At 37.3% G+C, this 15,095-nt stretch overlaps 1 protein-coding gene across 1 annotated transcript; it reads right to left on the bottom strand.

Annotated features, from left to right (window-relative positions):
* Window positions 1–588: 588 nt before the first annotated feature.
* LOC111836215 (charged multivesicular body protein 2b) lies at window positions 589–11,778 on the bottom strand. The gene is made up of 6 exons (XM_023797286.2): window positions 11,428–11,778; window positions 8,193–8,284; window positions 4,458–4,652; window positions 3,344–3,446; window positions 3,040–3,146; window positions 589–2,144 (listed from the first exon to the last, which is right to left on the bottom strand). Exons 1-6 carry the CDS (start codon window positions 11,459–11,461, stop codon window positions 2,031–2,033), a joined length of 645 nt encoding a protein of 214 aa, XP_023653054.1. The 5' UTR covers window positions 11,462–11,778; the 3' UTR covers window positions 589–2,030.
* Between the last annotated feature and the right edge of the window lie 3,317 nt (window positions 11,779–15,095).

Raw genomic sequence — 15,095 nt, 5'->3', positions numbered from 1 at the left:
AACGGAGACAAAGGGCAGACATCAGGGTATCGGGGAATACAGGTTTAATTACAGATGAGGCAGGCAAAACGCAGACGAACAATACAATGACCGGACTGGGGAAACAAACTGAAACCCGGACCAAATACAGAGGACTCATGACAACAACCAGAAACAGCTGATCTCACGGGGATTCCACATGGGGTTAACGAGGGGGCGTGGCACACGGAAGGAGCGGACGTTCGGGGCAGGACACATTGCTTGGATACATTTCTTACTTTACAAATTAAAATTTAAAATATTTGTTTTGATACATGTGCTTAGACGTTTTTAGTACAGAATATGCTCTTGTTTTATCCGGTTCATTTTATGTTTAAATGCTAAAAAAAAAAAACATTTAGGTGTAATTTTTTGGGGCTGGGAACCAATTAATTGGTTTTCCATTATTTCTTATGGGGAAAATTCAATCACAACTCAAACTTTTTAGGATTTGATCCGGAGTTCTGAACCGATTAAATTCGAGTTCCGAGGTACCACTGTACTAATATTTTCAACGACCATGAGCTCAAAAGACGGGTATGATTTTCTAAATCAAATTCCAACAAATGGTTTCATAAGTAAAGTTTATTTTACAATAAAGCCCTTTTACAAGCTTGAGCAATATCCTTACACAAACTCTCTGGTAGATCTTTGATGTTCTTAGTCACACTTGGATCTAGGTAAGGAGTGGTTTCTTGCATGAGATAAAGGAACTATATAGAGTAGGGTAAGGGTATGAGTGTGGGTAACCCATTAAGGATTCCACCTTTACAAGACAAGTATGCTTCTTAAAACAATTATCTGGGCAATAGCTCATCTGCAGAATTGTTTGCCAATGATTGCTAAGCTACCATGAGTGACAAAGGAGTCATTGGTTCATGGTGTAGCTTCACTTGAATGTATCACACATGGCCCAAGTGCATTGCAGTCAGACACATCGGCAACAAAACAAGAGTAAAACAGAGGACATCAGATACCAGAGTTGGAAAAAAAACATGGTGAATCAGATGCTGCGAGGAGATTTAGTGAAACAGATTATGCCACTCTTAGAGGTTAAAGGAATGCAGGTGAATGATTTGATTCAGAATACCTAGACAAGTATCCTGAATAGCTAGACAAAAAGCCATAATATATTGATTGTGCACATTGTGCAGATTAATCATCCTCATCCCTATTTGCATTTTAAATAAAGTGGGGAAAACAAGTTGTGTTGTCCTCGCAGTCAGGATATAGTCTAGTATTGTATTGAGGTCCCCAGAAAAGGCATCTTGGCTCACTTCACTGTGTAGTTGAATGGAGATATAGCCAAATTAGGCTGATTTCTGTGTCAAACATACCCTTAATGATAAACATATAAAGGGGTTACTTGGGTGGTTATGAGAATCACTAGATTAGTCTACAATGGACTGTAGATTAGTGTTTACAAATTCCACAAAGTGAAAAAAAGTCACCATTATATAAAGTGTACAGATTAGTTACTTATTCTTATAAAATGCATCAGGATCAATGAGGGATGAAGTACTGCAAGTTTAAAAAAAAAACAAAAAAAAAAAAAAAAGTCAAATTCCACATGTGAGACAATCCCCTGGTAGCTTAAGAAATATCAAAATGTCAGCATTAGTCAGAACTGTCAAGACCCATATTCAAAGTACCTGACAAATCGACACTGAATCCTTCAATCCAAGACAGGGGTACAGTATGCATTATTATGGATTGTATATGCATTTACAATAAACCCATTGACATATAAGGGTCAGTATTTCAAAATTCCTACCAATTGCTGCATATCTACCTTTTTCTACTGTGACTGATATCCTCCACCAGAACACCGAAAACATGCACATAAAGGCCTATTGTTCATTTATTTTAACCCAGAAGAGGAAAACAAGCATTTCTCTTCATCAACAATTAACCAAACATGTCATACGTCCTGACATACAGACTTAAGGTTGCATCTGGGTGCTGAAGTAGCTTGTGTAACCAGGCAGAACAGTGAGTCCCAGGGAAGGGGTTCAGTCCACACCTAGGGCCTTCAGTTGTCTCTCAATTTCCTCATCCGAGATGGTGGTAGCTTTGGAGGCAGAGGCACTTGGGAGGTTCTTCCCAGCAGAAGGTGCTCTCACCATCTGCAAAACATTAGGGTTAGCACTGTACCAGAGCAATTGAGTGGAGTGGAGCGGAGCGGGCGGAATTTGGTCAGAGCACGGAGTGGTTTAATTAATTAAGGCTGGAGCGGTCGATCTGTCTCCATCCAATTTCGCTCCGATACCACTCACACTATGATTCTGAGGCGTGCCCAAATCTACCCAGAATTCATCTGTACAATTATCAAGACTGTTACACAAATTGGCCAAGATGGAATTCGCAAAGTATTTCGCAAAGGAAACTGATAAAACATACAAGTGTACTATTCTTATCAAACGTATAGATGACAATAATGTAGAGCAAGAACAACAATGTGGTGAAACTGTTTCAGTGAGTAAAGATTCACTTTGGAATCACTTTTCTCAGGAACATGAGAGTGTGCTACACGAGCAGGCGGAAGCCAGAGCAAAACGTGAGCTATTTATTTATTATTTATTTATATGGTTGTAGCATATCAAGTCTATAAAGTAAATTAAAGTATAAAAGCCTAATATTGGTAATCAAATTCGTTTTGTCATTCAAAGTAGGTCTAATAGGATTTTTTTCAATTCCACGTAACGATATCAGTGAAATTTTATTTTATAGAGAGACGCGGCAGCATCAACAGAAAAAAATTGAGGAATTTAAAACGTGGATGCTTAGCCTGTATATTCTTTAGGCTATATAGTCCACTGATTCCTTTATTTTTAAGCCTATTTTTGTGTGGAATGCCATTGCCAAACCTGTCCGTTGTTGCCTATATATTGTTTAAAAATAAATATTTTCTGTTCTGAGTGGCAATGTTGCCGTTGCTCATATTTATTTATGATATAAGGCTTCGGTCTACTTCAAAATTCACAGAAGTTCTGTGTTTTATGGGAAGTGATTATTCCTTACCTTATCGGAGATCTCAATGCCAATCTCATCCAGCACCTGATTCACAATATCCTGAGATTCTTCCTCATCTCCTGATTCATCAAAGATTTCATCCAAGGTGTCGTTGACTGAAGAAGAAAAAAAAAACCACACACTTGTGAAGTATGTAAAGGCATAGGCAGCCAAGGGAAACTGCTATTCTGTTGTATTAGGGCATACAATGAAGCTGACCAGCTGAAAAATATTAAAACTGCTAAGGCCACTTCAATAGTTTGCCGAAATGCCTCTTTAGATATTAATACATTTCTCAATAAAATGATCTTACTCATTTCCTCAGTCATCCCCATCTTCATGTTCTCCTTCTGGAAGTTCTGCATCGTCTGCAAGGTCTTCTGCGGATCCATCTTCTTATTGACTGCCTGCATAGTCTTGAATAGAGTGAATCATCTCATTGAAAGTCAAGAGAAGTATATGTATTAATACTGTATGCATCATGTGTTTTGTCCAATTATCCATACTCAAAAAAACATCAAGTGACTATTTGCTAAACATTATGTCTTGAGATTGAAGGAGAAACAAAAAAGAAAAAACCCAGTCTCCGAAGATATTCTGAAGATCTGAAAATCAATTTTAACCTACAGCCCTGGAGCTGAGACACGGCAATTACATGCTATGCTCTCAAACTCCAAGCAATCGCATACTGTCAATTAAAACAAGGGAACCAAAAACACTTAATGCTTCTTGTTAGACAAGACCATAAAGCAAGGATGAACCCCTTCATATGCACTCATGTCATACCACTGAAAAATTCATGTTCCAGGGAAACACACAAAATAACATTTGAATACAGGGAATAATTTAGAGGCTCTGTAACATGAGGGGTTATACATGCCAACCACTACTGGCTCAGCACCACAAAGTTTATGCCTCTCCCATCCTCAACCCATCCCCAACTGACTACAACTCCCAGGGTACATCTCTACAAAGTATTACCAACTCAAGAAAAAAAAAACATTTCAACAAATGACCTACTTCTGTCTGAGCATCAAAGTAAGATTGACGCAGCTGCCAATGACCTGAATTTTGTGCACTTCAGCTTAGTCAATTCTTATACTGTGATTAAATGCGTTCAAATAATCCTTTAATAATTATTGCTCCTACTCACTATATAGCAGGCAGATTCACACCATCAGAATTCAGCATGATGTGTGAAGCAATTTACAATCAGTTTCTTCCAGAATTACTTGCTTTTTCAGTCCATTTGGCCTTCACGGGCATAGAATTAAGCCCTTATAAAAAGAGGGGCTTTGAACATCTGATCATTCATATTGAGTATACATTTACATTGTTTACCAAATATATCAAAACAAATGCTAAATTGCTAATAAAAATGCTTGTAGCTGAGGATGCACAATAGAGCAAATTTTGAAATGTCATACTTTTGCCGTTGTGGACATGGCACCTGCCATCTTCATCTGGGAGTTCATGACCTTCGTCTGTGTGGACATGGAGGTGACCTTGGAGCTCACTGCATAAGTGCGGTTCTTCTGCTTCCGTAGCTGGACTAACTGCTTAGCCAGAATCTTACAGGCCTCCTTGTTCCCAGTTTTTGCCATTTTCTTGATTTCCAGTTCCTGTGATGAAGAGGGGTTTATGATTGGACAAGCAGAAGCAGGACTTTTGTTAATCACCTTTGGGCCAAATCACCTTTTTTACACTACGACCCAATTCTTACTGTGCCAGCTCAATTTGACCCTACATCAAGCATAGGTTTAAATTAATGCTATGATAAAGCACACAGTGCACTCCGCAATTTACGCCAATCAGTGCCTATCACACAAATCGATTGGATGCACCAGTGAATTTTAAATTAAGCATCTGTGGTTTGGATTCTTGGATGGGTTGACTGTTCACTAGTTTTCACTAAGCATTTGCAGACTCAAGACCCGTTCATATAGGTTAATTCAAGGAGTGGGGCTGGGAAATTTGATCATTGATCAGCATAGGAGCTTACTGATTTGAAAATCCTGACATTTCCAGCTCTGCCTTGCGACCCTTTCAGAAGTTGACGCAACCCAAATTTGGGTCACAACCCATGGGTTGACAATGGCTGGCTTAAAGCATGCCGAAAAGGACACCAAAAGAGCCACGTGGGCTCAAACTCACAAACGGTTCGTGAAGCTTTGTTTTGGTCAATACTACCAAACAGCATGTCAGAGAGAAGATGAACAGGTTAATTTGGTTATTATTGAAGAAAGGATAGGAAAAAGTGATGGCCTTTCTTAATTCTCTGGATAACTACGTTCTGGGATTTCTCCTGGACTGAATTTTACTATGGACATTCCGTTTGGATTTCACTGGATTACACTTATTGAACGGGCTGCTTTGGACTTACCAGGAGAGCAGGTGAGTTACCCTGTTTTGACAGTTTTGTCTGTCTGCCTACTTGCCCTATCACATTCTGTTATTTGTTCAATCAACCCCCTGTTTTCATGGCTGTATTTGCGCTTGTGCTTCATTGCTGGTCCTGACAAGCAGTCACAGAGAAAGTGACCTCATGGGGCTGGCAACACATTGGGCTGTAAATCATATCAAAACTTTCAAGCAACTGTCACATTCATTTCAAGGAAAAATGTATATAGTGCTAATCATCATTATATCGCCCACCCCTACCTTCAGTCATATAATTATGACTCTCAATAATTGGAGCCCAGTGAACTACAACAGAAACACTGGACTAAAACCAGTGCAGTGAAGACATTTACTTTTATAAAAAATAAATAAATAAAACACAACACACACACACACACACTAAAGAAAGTGAATTGGCTGCCTGTCCAAGAACCTGCACCCTAGGGAGCTAAAGTGAGGGGAAAACAAATAAATAGTAGAAATCGAATAAAACATATTACGGTCACCATTTTTTCCTCCAGGAAAGTTACGAGCAAATCAAATACATTACTGTCAAATCTCTTTTCCTATGGAATTTACAAGGAAATCTCAACCGTAAAACCTCCCTTTGTAGGGTTACACACACACACACACACACCTGACCCACAGCAATTTAAAAACCACATGACCACACAACTTCCATTTTTTTGGAAAACAACTAGACAAACCAAATACTACACATGTTAACTAATATGGTTAGACACAAACAATACATTGTCACTGTTCCCTAATCTCATTTATTTATGAGCTTAGCTACAGCAGAAGGTACCGCAGGAGTCAGTGTGAATTAAATATGTATTACTCTGACAGTTTCCATGATTTAAAATTAAATGTAAAATTTTCTTTGGTCACTGTAATGTGTAAACCTGTCACATAGACCACACTGTGAAACATATTGTGAGCAGTATGTTCCGATTTTTTGCATGGATTTAGAAAAATAACACAAAGGATATCCACGCTCTTGAAAATATGAAACACTTGAGCAGCTATTTGCAATTAAATGTGAGGCAGATAACTAAATATCACACACACAGTCCATGAGATCCTGAATTTACTTCCTAACATCTGCAAAGTAAATAATGTAGTGCAACAATGTTAAACATTGCAGTCCTGAGTGCTTCGAAGGTTCAGCTACCATGATATCTATGTGGGATAAACTGACACATGCAGCACATTAATGAGAATGCGAATAAAGATTTTAATAGTGCTTGTACGCTTATACACTCCAAAAGCTGAAAATCAAGGAGATTAAAAAATTATACATGAAGCACCACACACACTATAGCAGGTTTTACAGACTGGTCTTTAACAAGCAACTAATAGCACATGGAGACCAGGCATAGGGCCACCCTCAGACATGATCATTGTTGAAAAGCTGCAAGATTTAAATCCCCTCACTTCTAGAATGATCCATAAGAATGGACAATTAAAGTCAGCAAAATTAAGGGCATCAGAAACTGCAGTAATGCATTTTGCTTTGAGGGTATAATTAAATAGTACCCATTGCTCCTATACCAGGTGATAAAGGGGCTGTTTTTGCATTTCTGCATTTAATTATGAGAAACATCTGAAAGATGACAGGCGAGGATACTTGTTTTATACAGACATCAGTTGGCATTTCATTTTTCAATTTATTTCTATAGAGCGAATTCTCACCCCGTTGTCCCAGGCACTTCAAGAACCAAAGAGTGCCACGTATTGATATACTACTATTTATATTATCAGACTCTTGAACATCATTTGATATCCTTATCAAATGTGTGACTCATCCCCATTCAATGAAATACATCATTATTTGAAGGGGATATTCCAGGCTGAGGAAACCCTAGAGTAGGTTACCCAACTGTCTAGAATGAGGACATTCATTGAAGTACACAAATCCTCATACCAACACTAGTAGTCTACATTGCACCACACATTAAGGTGTTTTCTAGTTTTAATTCAACAACCAAAATGACAAAACCAGTTACACTCTAAACTTCTGAACGGCTGGTAGAGAGGGGGAAAGAAGTGTAGGTCACACTTCAGTGTACCATACCAATCAAAAAAAGTGAAACATGACTGCATGAATAAAGCTGTAACACAAAATCCTAATTACTGGGCCTGAGCATAAAATTGACTACAGAGGAAGACTATCCTTCAGATAAAAATTCAAAACCAAAGGCAAGATATAATGGCAAACTAAATGCAAATACGAAAGAACATGCTACAAGGCACAATTTATGCAAAACCGTTTGACTTTCTGAAAAACAGAAATGACCTATTTTCAGACTTTTTTTGAATTCCAGAACATAACTAATTACATGTACGTTAATGAAGGATAAATGACTATCCCCCAGAGAAGCAATTACGCACAGCGTATTGTTTGTTTTTGAAATCAATAGCATGCAGTTTTTTAAATGTCATTACAAGTGGCAGTGGATAAGTCAATTTGATTTGAACAAAAAAGAATGAACAAACCAAACTTCTTTAAAATACCTTCAAAAAAAGATCAGAAGCAAGTGATTTGTCTGTATACTAAAACACATGCAAAAGCAATTAACCAAGCACACCGATTCACCTCTCTCACTGTGCACAGCAAAGACATGGGATAGAGCTGAGGAGTAAGAATTGCCCAGTTCAGGGTTGGAGCATATCGCGGCTGCCCAGCAGAAGTGAAGCTGATAGACTAATAAGCGGCCCATGCTTTTTTTTTTTTTTTTTTTTTAAATGACTTCACTTACCATTTGCTTCTCCTGTTTCTCAAGAGCAGCCCGGTCCCTGGTAATCTGCCGTTGTGTGCCCCTCAGCTCCTTGTTCTGCTCTTTTATGATGTCTAGACAGAGCAACAAAAGGTCAAGATCAATACACTAGGGTAAAACTTGCAGCCTTTAACATTTGAATGTCATAGACCCTGTAATTGCAGTAGGCCTAAATATTAAAAACTCATTTCATGTGTTGCACAATGACAAAATTAAATTAATATATACAGTACAGACACTCAATACTTTAACAGGGGTAGTTCTAAATTTAAGCAAGACTGACTTAAGTGGACCATCTACCTTGTGTGCTCAAACATTCCAGATTTGAAATAAAGACCCTCTGAGAAGCAAAACAAATCTCTATTAATTACCAATTAGTAATACATAGTCTCAGAGTTGATAGGGGGGCGGGAGTAATGCTTTCAACTTCTTAAAAAATAAAGGATTTCCAGACATTTGTTATCCCATTTACAGTACCATAATCTCACTGTATAAATTTGGACCCCCCCCCCCCCCATCAACTACAAGAACTAATGGAAAAAAGGTATTACTAAAGCAGAAATGTTGCCATTAAAATCAGTGTTTCAGGTGGGCAGATTAAGATGCATGGCTTGCTAGTTTCTGATACTTAAGCTCAGATACGATAAACCTGACTCACTTAAAATATCCAGGTCTATAAAACGGATTTAAAAATACAATATAGAATAAAACGGCAATCAGTGAAATAATCTAAATAGATTCTCAAATCAGTGTGCACAAACCATGCATATGACAAAGATCTAATAGGAGTTTAAAATTCATGCTAAGAGAACCACACCCTTGGGGGTAGGGGAAAAAATAGGACTCAGTACAGCCTAGAGACACAATCCTAGTACAATAAATAGGAAAATAACCCTTTACTCTCAATTTTGTCATTAGTTTGATAGTGGGGCAGGCCAAGTGGTTCTAATCAAAGCATTTCCATAAGCTGAACAGGAGAGATTCGTAGCCTTGGAGGCTCCAAAACCAAAGATAACACACTTCCTTGCATCACAATCAATGCTCCTCCAGTTCAGGAATGACAGATTCAGGCAGCAGCAGCACCATTAGCCTTGACATAGCAGCACAAGAATTAGCACTAGACGCCCTAGGCTTCCCTACCTTCATGCTACTGCCCATTACTGAAAGCACAAAGGCTTTTCAGCAGGTCCTGCTTTGCACACAAAACTGCTTCCTACAGGTTGCAGTGCTCCATTAATTTATTCAACTGATTACAACTAACCATACTCTAGGCATAATTTTTAGTCAAAATTCCATAATGGAGAGATTACCAGGGCATCTCTCAAATTCTTTCATGTAGTAAAAAGTTAGGAATAGCACTGTTTAAGGGTTCAACTTCAACATAAATACTACAAGTACTTTAACATATACAGTCTGAACTGTCCTGTTTGAAAAAATATTTTTTCACTTCTTGATATTTGAGATTCACAACACCAGCAATCTGAAAACAGTGAAGCATCTGAACATAGCTAGCCTTTCCTTACACAAAACCCGAAAATCAGAAATTCTACATATATTTAATCTCATTTCAGATAAAGTTTTCAGTGTATTCTATTTGCAGATTATGTTTAGATTCAAACAAGGCAGTTATACTCAAATGAGACGCCCAAAATATGCAACGCATCTTTTGACGTTTATGGTGGGCGTCCCAAATGTCCAACCCCACCCCAAAGTGAAAGTAGACTCATACTTAGCCACTTAAGACGGCAATGTGTATATACGTATGGAATGACGTGCCAATTGACGTCTTAAATGGGAGGGATATCCTTGTAGGAAAGCAAAGAGCTATCCCAACTCCTCACACTTAAGACTGAAACATTGGATGGCTAATATTGTGGCCACCTTACCTTCAGAACACCAGGAGCAAAGACAAGTACAAAGGAAGAGAACATATGAAAAGGTAACTTTTGCATCCTACACAAATAATTAGTGATATCAAAACTTACCAGTAAATAAACTTACCTGGTGATAGTTTTTGTCTCTGATGAAAGAACATTTGATAAGCGAATGAGAGCTTTTAATTGGATGTTTGTTCCTAATTAAATGGTCAGTGCAATTACACTTGGTAATTTTTTTGCTGGAATTTTATATGGAAGTTGTCCCCAGAAAGGTGAGGATACTAAAACATTTGTTTTAAATGTGACATGAGTAATGAGAAGTAATTGTTAACATTCAACCATTTGTGGAGGTTCAGGGAACAGCTTGTTGTGGCGTAAAGAAATTTGTCACATTGACCGTTTCAATTTGGCGATTAATTATAAAAGGACAAATCATTCAAAATATGTAAAACAGTAGATCAAATACACTTTAAAATTGTTCTTTCCCAAGTAAGCAGTAATTTGCATCCATTTATCAAGCACCTGCGACGTAATTTTTTACTGAATAACATTGCTGTGTAATATTACAAATTAAAATACATGTCTTGATAGTCGTCCTAGCCTTCATTTCTGCTTAAAGACTATGCCTCCACAGTCAAATCCCGAAACTGAATGCCTATTGTAGTACAACCGCGGGTCGCTTAACAAGAAGTCTTTTACTATGCAGTACGGAAATGACCGTTTGAAACCTATGTATTACTTCCTTATCGAAGGAATTAAGACGTGTTAAAAGAATTCCCGGGCTACACGATAAAGGACTTTCCTCGGTATAAGTATAAGCTATGATTTTAACCACTTGCTCATTTACTTTGAAAGCAGATGTGATGCTAAACACCATGACGTGAAGTACGTTTTCAAGATGATATAATTCAAAAGATGAGTGGGGATAACGGCCTCCGACCGAAGTGAAATACTGTAGCCAAAGTAATTAAACCAAGTACAGGAACATTGTACACCGTATTGTTAATTCAAACAAACAGGTGGCTGCCCTTCGCTGACAACTTGTTCTACAAAGAGCAAGTTGATGAAGGCGTAAAAAGAATTTCCCCATGAGGGACAATAAAGGTTAAATTATTAATTAATTATAAATCGTCTACTACAGTTTTTTTAGTTGCGCTCCGTCTGTCGCCTTCAAATTTACATGAACGGAAAACAAAAGCCTTGATTTTAACATATACAAGGCATTAGTTTTAAAATAACGACAGTAGAAAGAACACGACAATACAGGCCAAACAAGCTCTAGTTTAAAAAAAAAAAAAAGTTGGCTAGTAGTAATGGTGTCGCCTTAAAAATTAACTCACCGTCTACTGTCTTCTTCTTGAACAAGGACGCCATGATGAATAAATATATATTTTTGTCGCCAGAAATATAAAGTACGTATTTCCACTCCGCAGCTTATAGATACATGTATTTTTAAACTTCTACAGTCAAGTTACTACTACTGCCCTGACACAGCAGTCAGGCAATATTTACGCGGCTTCATTTCCTGGTTCATTACCAAGCAGGAACTGGCCGTTCGTGCCCCACGTGACCACACGTGACTGTCCCTGAGTCACTCCGATGTGACGTCACCGCCAATTCGTCCTACCACCGGGTAGCAGGCATTGTCCTGTATGTGTATGTATATAACACATGCAGCACCTAGCGCATGGTCTTCTGTGTTCCCCTTTCGTGCTTTATTTAATTATTTTCCTTAATTATTTAATTACTCCCAACAATTAGCCAGCTTTTCATTCTTCACCCTCAATTACCTACGGGTAGGAGAATAATGTAGGCAATCTCTTTCAATGAAAGATAAATGTGTTCTGCTAATTCATTCAATATAGGTCATGTTAAAGAAATTACCAATCAATCAATCCATAGTATTTAATATTTTGACATTTAAACGAACCTCTTAAACGCGCGCTGTATTGTCTGCGAATTTGCTTTCTCCTGGGCTAGTCATATGTGATATTGTACGTACGAATTATTGCTTTTGTCCTGTCATCAGTATTTAGGATTTTATTATCCTTTGCCTTTTGGAAGTGGCACACGATAAACATTTTGTAAATAGTTTGGTTTGTTGTGAAAGAATACAGGGCTTTCAAGTAAAGGATGATATCACCCTATGACAGTAGTAGAAGCACAAGACAATCAGGTTTGCTGCTTGGGTAACTTTTGGATGGGTGGGGGATGTATTCCTGACTGCCCTCCGGAGATGTGGTAAGTGGAGGATGAGGAACGTCCCAGGGCATTATTCCTTTTAAGGTTATTAGGAGAATGTTTTTGTATAATCAGCGAGGCTGGCAATAGGGACCAGTGCTAAACGTTCTTGTAATGATATAGTAACCCCAGTGGTGATCAATTCTGCCCCAAGCAGAAACAAAATTTTACCGGTGCAATAATGAGGAAAACTCCATTTTCATTTGCAATAGAGGGTATCTTCACAGTATATTAAAATCTACATCTCATAATGGAGCAAAGCTGTTCAACACACTGGAAGAATTCCCTTTGTTGCATTTTAAAAACATTTATCTCCTTCATGCTGTTCATGGGATTGCCTCAAGCAGGCATTCATTGTGAACTTGCTAACTACCATATGTGGTAGACAGTCAAATAAGATGTCTTTTTGCAGATCTTGGAAGATCATCTTTGATAGATTAAATACACGTTTTGATTTGTTGAGTTTTTAAACCTTTTTAAAAAGATTGCAGCAATTAAGTTTTGTTGTTGTTCTTGCAAATTCTGAAATTCCTGAAACTTGACTCCATGTTTTAATTTTATTTGAGCCAGAACTCTAAAACATTGTTGAAACGATAAAATGCAATCCCATTCATTCTTAAGTCTTTAATACAAATCAGGATTATGAAGTACTACAATACAATAACACCAATGGAACTAATAACTATAGTGGATAATGTAAAATAATATCAAGCAGTGTATTCAGTCTAACAATTTGATATGCAAATAAAAAATAAAGATATGTCTTTATTACTTGAAAGCTATAAAAATGGGACATTTTAGATGAATCAATCAGGCTCATTAATCACTTGCAGGAAAATTTGACATTTAAAGTTGTTTCTGTAAAATGAAACCCTGTATGGTCACAGGAACGTTAGATTGGGTCCATCATGATTCCTGAAATACCTGACACAGTTGATGCAGCAAATTGCTTCAGTACCACATATATTCACCATTTCTCCTCGGTTTGTGATATGTGATATTGTATGTACAAATTATTGCTTTTGTCCTGTCATCAGGTCATCAGTATTTAGGATTTTATTATCCTTTGCTTTTTGGAAGTGGCACACTTTATTGCATTCCCAATGCATGTGCATATTTATAGTTTTGAGTTGCCTTTATTTGTACATGGGATGGATATACCTTTTAGATGTTGTTCACTTACAATAATTATCCCAGCACCCAACCCCTCTACTTGTTAGCTACAGCCTGAGGGTTAAGCAGAAGCTAGTATTATTCAAGCATGGCAAATGAATATTATTAGCATGGGGAATTGGAATGATTAAAGTCAGAAGAGCATTATGAGGACAACTACATACTGGGGGATTTTCTTGTCATTGTTCTTACTGCTGTCATTTAGAGGTAGTAATAAAGTTGTATGTCTAAGACTGGTTAAACTGCAGCTCTTTGTATTTACCAGCTGCTTTCAGTACCTAGTGGTGGTTGTTAGCATAAAGACTACTGTTAGTAAAAGGTATCCAGTGTGGTAGAATTCACTGCACCAGAAACAACTAGTTTTCTGCATTAGAACAGAAACAAAGGTACAGATAATAATTTAATATTTAGTACATTCTTGTCAATTTGGGAAGGCATGATAAAATTCTAATAAAAGTTGAAAATTACTGAATTATTCATAATATATTTTGGTTAATATTGGGATGAATATAATGTTGGGATATATAATTATTCATATATAAATTATCCAAATCATGTTAACCAACAACCTCGAAATTATTGTCACTCATTTTGTATATTTTTCCATCATTTAAAATGGTTTATTCCCATTTCAGATGATACAAAAACAGTCATTGAAATTGGACCAGCTCATTAATTGGACCACTTAACCATCAGCAAATCAATCTTTTGCTTAACCATGAAATTTGCAAAAGATCTGTGTTGAACAGGTATTCACAATTACCCAGCATTCACAGGGCTTGGACTCATCAATCTGTTGAGATGACACTGATAAAGTGGTCACTTCTTTAAATTTGCAGGCAACAGAAGAGACCAATTAACATAATAATTTCAAAGTCCTAATGGGCACCAAGAATTCCACGAGATATGGAATTACTTTCCTGCTGCAAAAAAGGATGCAATTAAAAATGAAATCCATACCCAAAATTGCCATAACCATATAATTGCAAAATAACAAGCGATGAAATTTCAGTGAACTGGACCCTTGTTTCTCAGGATATGCTAATTATTACATGGTTTGTAGAAAAACGCAACATAACATTATGTTTATTTTATACGGGACAATTCTCTTCTATAGTACAATACAACTGAATTAGTCACTCCCACTTGTTTTTGCTTTTTAATTTTTCATGGAAAATTTTGCATTTAAAATGTATACCTTCATAATATTTTAGGAACAGTGGCAGAATGGTTAATGTATGGTACATGTTTTTCATTGCCTCCAATAATACATTTTGGAAGCTGCATTACCTGGTGATTTGCTGGGCATGGACATAATTATATACAGGTAATTAAATGTCTTGAACAATCAGTACATGGTTCAATTGGCTGGAGCACAAGACACTGTGTATTGCATCCCCCAGTGACCCAAATCACAAGTTACAATGTGAACCCATTTAACCTCTTCAGCATGGCCAGCTCAAAAATTGTATGGCTTTTGCTGCTAGTCTATTTCACACATATCCACACCCACATAATATATGAGCATGTGAAGTCACTTATCTTAAGAAATATATTGTGATTTTGCTAATTGTGTAGCAACAATGGAACCAGT

Source organism: Paramormyrops kingsleyae, chromosome 1, assembly GCF_048594095.1.
Source record: "Paramormyrops kingsleyae isolate MSU_618 chromosome 1, PKINGS_0.4, whole genome shotgun sequence".
Taxonomy (NCBI): Eukaryota; Metazoa; Chordata; class Actinopteri; order Osteoglossiformes; family Mormyridae; genus Paramormyrops; species Paramormyrops kingsleyae.
The sequence above is the reverse complement of the archived record's forward strand: the minus strand, read 5'-3'. Positions and strand labels throughout refer to the sequence as shown.